Source organism: Pteropus alecto, unplaced genomic scaffold (assembly GCF_000325575.1).
Source record: "Pteropus alecto unplaced genomic scaffold, ASM32557v1 scaffold98, whole genome shotgun sequence".
Classification (NCBI taxonomy): Eukaryota; Metazoa; Chordata; class Mammalia; order Chiroptera; family Pteropodidae; genus Pteropus; species Pteropus alecto.
Genome location: NW_006443570.1, coordinates 520,968 through 526,581, shown reverse-complemented (window position 1 = coordinate 526,581; position 5,614 = coordinate 520,968). Strand labels below are relative to the sequence as shown.

At 52.3% G+C, this 5,614-nt stretch overlaps 1 protein-coding gene and 1 long non-coding RNA gene across 2 annotated transcripts in view; both read right to left on the bottom strand.

The window, feature by feature from the left end:
• Nucleotides 1-6: 6 nt before the first annotated feature.
• The window catches only part of CAVIN1 (caveolae associated protein 1), an 11,239-nt gene continuing 5,631 nt past the window's right edge, over nucleotides 7-5,614 (bottom strand). The window contains exon 2 of the mRNA XM_006924603.1: nucleotides 7-1,088. Coding sequence (XP_006924665.1) covers nucleotides 387-1,088 — 702 coding nt within the window. The 3' untranslated portion in view covers nucleotides 7-386. The remainder of the gene's footprint in view (nucleotides 1,089-5,614) is intronic.
• The window catches only part of LOC112473146, a 6,781-nt gene continuing 5,093 nt past the window's right edge, over nucleotides 3,927-5,614 (bottom strand). The window contains exon 2 of the long non-coding RNA XR_003043927.1: nucleotides 3,927-5,557. This is a non-coding gene — a long non-coding RNA (uncharacterized LOC112473146). The remainder of the gene's footprint in view (nucleotides 5,558-5,614) is intronic.

Below are 5,614 nucleotides of genomic sequence, written 5' to 3'. Positions count from 1 at the left end.
GCTGGGTGTCAGTTTGGGGAAAAGGCAGCCTGGCCCAGGGGGAGGGGGCCAACTATGGAAACGACAGCGTTTTCCCCCAGGATCCCCAACTTGCACAACCAGGACATGGATCACTCCCCTCTCCGTTTCCACCCAGGCTATGCCCAAAGTGGGGCTGTGCTTTGTGGAGGCTGCCTCCGCCCCCCTCCCCCGTCTTAATAGCTGTAAGACTTGAGGGGGCTACTCCTTGAGGGGAGGTGTTCTCACTTTAGAAACATATCAGCCCGTTTGGGGCCAAGAAAGAATGCGAAAGAGAAAGTTCAGGAGGGAAAGGAATCGGGGGAGGGGAACGGCGGGGAACAGCGGGGTGGCGCGGCCTCCAGGGCTGAGCCCCGCGCAACTCCCGCTCAGTCGCTGTCGCTCTTGTCCACGAGCACGGCATCTGACTCCTCGGTGATCTCCAGCAGCGTGTGCACGTCGGGGCTGCTCCCGCGCAGCAGGTCGATGGCCTCGCCACGCTCGGCGCCGCCCTCCTCGTCGTCGGCGCCCACCTCCACCATCTCGGTGGCCTTCAGCACCTCCACCTCGCCCTCGCGGATCTTCTTGACGTGGAAGGTGAAGGGCGGCACCTTGTAGACCGCGGTCTTGGAGCGCGCGTAGACTACGTGGTCAGGAGTGAAGGACTTGCGCAGCTTCTCTCTCGAGGTCTTGAGCTTCTCGCGCCGCTCGGCGGGGACCAGGCGCGTGCCCAGCTTGTTCATGCGCTTCTCCAGCGTGTGCCGCGTCTTCTCTAGGTTCTCCTTGGTCTTGAGGCGGGTCTTCTCCAGGTTCTCACGGGTGCGCACCTTAGTCTTCTCCATCTTCTCCTTGGAGAAGGCCTTCTTGAAGTCGTCCACGCGCCTCAGGCCGCTGCGCTTGATGCGCTCGGCGCGCGACTCCTCGATGACCTCCTCCACCTCCACCGCCTCGTCCGACGACAGCTCGAGCACGGCCGCGTCCTCCTCAGGCCGCTCGCCCTCGCCCAACTCATCGCCCTCCTTCTCCCGCAGCGCCTCCGACTCTTTCAGCGACTTGCTGATGCTCAGTTTGGCGGGTAGTTTCACGTCATCCTAAAAGGAGAGCAGAAGGAAAAGATAAGAAGGGATGGGCCAGAGGTGGTTGGGGACTTGGGGAGACGCTGGGCGAACCCGAGGTGGGGGTAGGGGGTGGAGTGGGGGGTGAATCTGAGGATTGCGTGGGACCCATGAAATCGACCTGGACTTGGTCGTCATTGTATCCCCAGCGACACCTCGTAGGATCCCTATAAATGTGTCGAGTGAGTGGTAACTAGACATACAGGGCGAGGAGAGAACTGAGCTTCGGGTAGGAGACTGATCTGTAGCGTAATAGCACTTCGGTTAAACATCTCTATGGCCCTCCAACCCTGTCCCCGTGCCCTACATGCACTCTTCTCATATTACTAAACCTTTGCCCTGGCGTCCCGGGGATGGCAATTTAACTTTGGAAATGGACAGAGCGCCCTCTGGTGCACGAAGTCACACACTGCCCGAGCCAGGCCTAAAAGCAAAGGGGTTTGCGAAGCGTTTGTTCAGGTTGAGGGGACGTGGGAGATGAACTCACAGCCAGGCGACCCCCAAGTAGGGTAACTTGAAGGCAAGGTAAAGGGAGTGCGTTTTCCAAACTTGAAACCACTTCAGAACCAGTCTTAGGGAAGGAGAACGGTGGCCCTGCTCTCCCCCCAGCCCCCAACCTCTTCACACAGTTTGGCTCCACCAGTAGTCATTTCCCTCCAAGTAGAAATTCAGGGAAGAAAGAAGCAGCTGGCTGGCAGCCAAGGGCATGCTTTTCCCCCATCATAGATATTTCTTCTGGTCTGACTTCTCCACCTTGGAATGGAAGGGAGGGGTTACTTTTCCATTTTTGCTTTTCCCCCCCAGACTGGAGCCCAAGTGGCCAGGAGTAGCATGGTGGTCCTAGATTCCCGAAGATCCTGGAACTCAAAGCCAGTTCTTCCCTCCTCCCCTAGGAAGACATAGCATCAGCACTGTTTTCCATTCCAGGAAGTTTTTCCAAGATCCTGACTCTGGGCCAGAGTTTCAGAATCTCGGGATCACCACCCACCAGAAGGCAGGAGAGGCTGGCACAGAAAAGGAACAACGGCATAATTCAGAACATAATAGGGTTTCCTCTTTGGCCCAGACTCTCTTTAGAGACTTCAGATGAAGAAACGAGAGTTTTTATAAAGGTTTTTCTGAAGATCGTTTCCCAGAATTGTAAGAAAATTCCAACCAAGAGAAACGAGGCAACGTGAGCTGACCCTCTCATAAACATGCGAACACACACACACACACACACACACGTACACATACATTGGCCACTTGGTATCTCTGCGCCATCTGCCACAGAAATTCCTTCCATGGCCCCCGGCCTCTTTCCTCTTCCCTTCCATGCACAACCCCTCCCACCCCGAGTTTCCTGGTTTACACTGAAAGCTAGGAACACCACCTCCCAACTTCCTTCCCTCCCTGTCAATAGCATTAGCAGGAACAAAGAAGGAATGCTGGCTCCACTTCTTCTCCTAAACTGGGCACCAGCTCTTCTGGGCATCAAGCCACCTCAGGATCTCTATACTTGACTACACCTCCCAGCAGGCAAGGTGACCTGGACACAGGGCATGCTGGGATTTGTAGTCTCCAGTTGACATAGCTAGCTTAGTACTATTGTGGGCATCCTATGGCATTCTGTCTACCCGTCTGCCTTCCACCACTTACAGAGGCATTGAAGGTGTGTTTTCTTTGTTCTGAGTATAGGAGAGTCCCAGCATTCCCTTAGCATTCCCTCTGATGTTCAGTTGTATCCTTTGAGTCTCTTTTTGCAATCAGTATTCCCTGTCCAGTATTGAAGTCCTCTCTCTGTCACACCATTTTAGGACTCTAGGATCCAAACTCTCCACTACCTCTTCATCAGTCTCCACCCAAAATTTACCTGCAGCCCATATAAAAAAAAAAAAAAACAGCTCTGATCTCTCTTTCACAGCCTCCCAAAATAGAAACCCACAGACATGCCACCAAAGGGTGGAGGAGAACCCCTCCTTTTACTAAGCTCAGACAATGTGGATGGGCTAGGGAAGGATTAAGGGTGATGGGCGGGGAATAGTCAGGAAAACAGTCCCAGCTGCTGGAAAACAAATCCACATTGTCGCTCTGCCCCACCTCCAGCATCCCTGATTCTCCCCTCACCCCCCATTCCACCGCACCCCCTAAAGGCTGAGCTGGCTGGTTTTCCTGGCCTCTGGCTCCCTAGATAAAGGTCTCTGCCAACTGAGCTTGGAAGTGAATAGAGCTAGGGAGAGAGTTGTAGACTTCTTGTAGCAAATCCTGTCTTTTCAGTACCTGATGAAAGGTCTCAAATACATTAGGGAGCAGTTTATTTCTGGATTTGAGGGCATCTCCTCCAGTCCAAATAGGTACCTGGGACTATAACCCCATTCATTGTAGGTTTCCCCCCAGAATAATGGTTTACACCAGAGGAGCTGCCTTCTTGGTAGAAGGTCAGGGAATAGGGGAAGAAACAACTACTCAAGTCCCTGGACCATGTCTAGGGGGCTGGCTCTGGAGAGGATATACCACCATGACTTTTAGCTTTCCTCCTCCATTAATGAATTTTCTCTTTTCTTCCCCTTTCCAGGCCAGGTTTCCTCTATGACTCACAGCCTTGGAGCGCTGTCTTGGGCCCACCCAGTCTGCCTGTTGCTACAACAACCATAAACAAAATCCCAAAGCACCTCCCCCTACCCTGGGCACACAGACCAGGCACCCTTGTCCCACCCCTACTTCCCTGGCAGAGCTCCTGAACCAAAGGAGAGGCCTCAGGGGTGGCAAGCAGGGAGGGCTCTACTTGTTCTGTTTTCACATTTTTATTAAACAAAACCACCACTCCCAACAGGCTTGGTTTCCAGAGTTACCTTTAATGACCAGGTCTGAACAAAAGCATGCACAGCTTCCCCTGCCCCCACCAGGCACACACAGCTCCCCAACCCAGGAAGGCATCAGTCCAGGAAGTTCTCAGCCCCTTCCATTCCACTCCCCATCTCTGCTGTATAAACTTAAGATCCTTTGGCTTAGGAAGAATATTTTATTACGACTATAATTTAATTGAGCACCTACTATGTGTCTGGTCCTTGGCCAGGCACTTTTCACATCTGTCAGGGAGAAGAGTCACTGTCATAAAGCCCTGAGAGCAAACTAGCTCTGTCCCCAGTCACTGCCTGAGAATGGCCAGAGAAGATTTTAGAAAAGTAATTCAGAGATCCAGGATCTGCTCAGAGAGGATGTTAGGAGAGGGTGCGGACTGGGGTAGAGGTGAAAGAGAGGGAAAAATCTTTAAAACTCAGGCTATCCACTTTAGGTTGCCAAGACAAGAGGGTGAGAGGAATTGCAGGCAGAAGGTCCTTCTTTTCTGCTACAGGGTGATTCTCGATAGGGGCAATTTTGTCCCCAAGAGGGCAGAAATTGATTCCTGGGACAGGGGGAGTTAGATAATAATTCGTGGTGCTCTAAAAATTAGAGCATAAAATAGGTACATAAATAGATATATAGTATAACTGTAGTATTACAATTTCATGGGGGAGGGGACAATTAGGGGAAAATGTCTAAAAGGACTCCTAGGGGGATGATTATGAAAAAAAGAGAAAAAAAGTTGAGAAACACTGTGCTATAGGGAAGCCAGAGGATCCAAGCCAGAACCAGCTAAATGGTACCCGCTTCCGGCCTCTCAGAGTTGGCAGCTTTTGAGTGCCCCGCCCAAGGCAGGATCTGGCAAACATAAGGGATCTCTTTGCAAAACATTAAAAAAAAAGAAAGAAAGAAAGAAAGAAAACCCTGGAAAAAATAAGTGTCCATGTTCTCCCCAGCTACAGGGAGAGAGAGAGTGGTGAGGGCACAGAATAGACCCCAGGCCTGGGTCTCATGAGGGCCCTCTATAAAGAGGCTTTGAGTCAAACTGGCCTGCCCCTGAGAAGGAGACAGAAGGGTGAAGGGAAGGGGGAATCAGAAGCCACAGCAGTTTCATGCAATTTCATACAGGGCACACTGGGTGCAGCTCAAGTATGGTGTTTGGAGTGTCTACTATTAAGACAGAAACGAAGATGTAGGAGAGGTCTCCTTCCCTTCACCTCCCACCCCATTGCATACACCATATTTGCCTGAACTCTGCATAATGTGAGAGTGTTTCACAATACCCATCACCCACCCACAAGGGGCAGCTTGGAAGAGGCCGGCTATTCCGTACTGACCACCACTAAGCAGTGGGCTGATGGTGGACTTGTAGTAACACTCCATACCCACAGCCCCATGGGACCCAGGAGACTCTAAGTGCTCCCACCAGCTGACGGCTCCTTTGGAGTGGGCAGAGGCACAGGTTCTGGGTAATAGGGCAGTGCCCTAGGCATCTGGTCAAAGGGTGGGAGCTCAGGCACTGTCTCAGGCTTCAGGTCAAAGGGCTCAGTCTCAGGCAGAAGGTCAAAAGGCACGATCTTGGGTGTGGCCAGGTCAGAGGGTGCTTTCAGCTTCTTCTTGGGCTAAGATGAGGAAAAGGGGTTTAAATGGGGCTTGGGTGCAGGTGGGGTTGAGGGAAA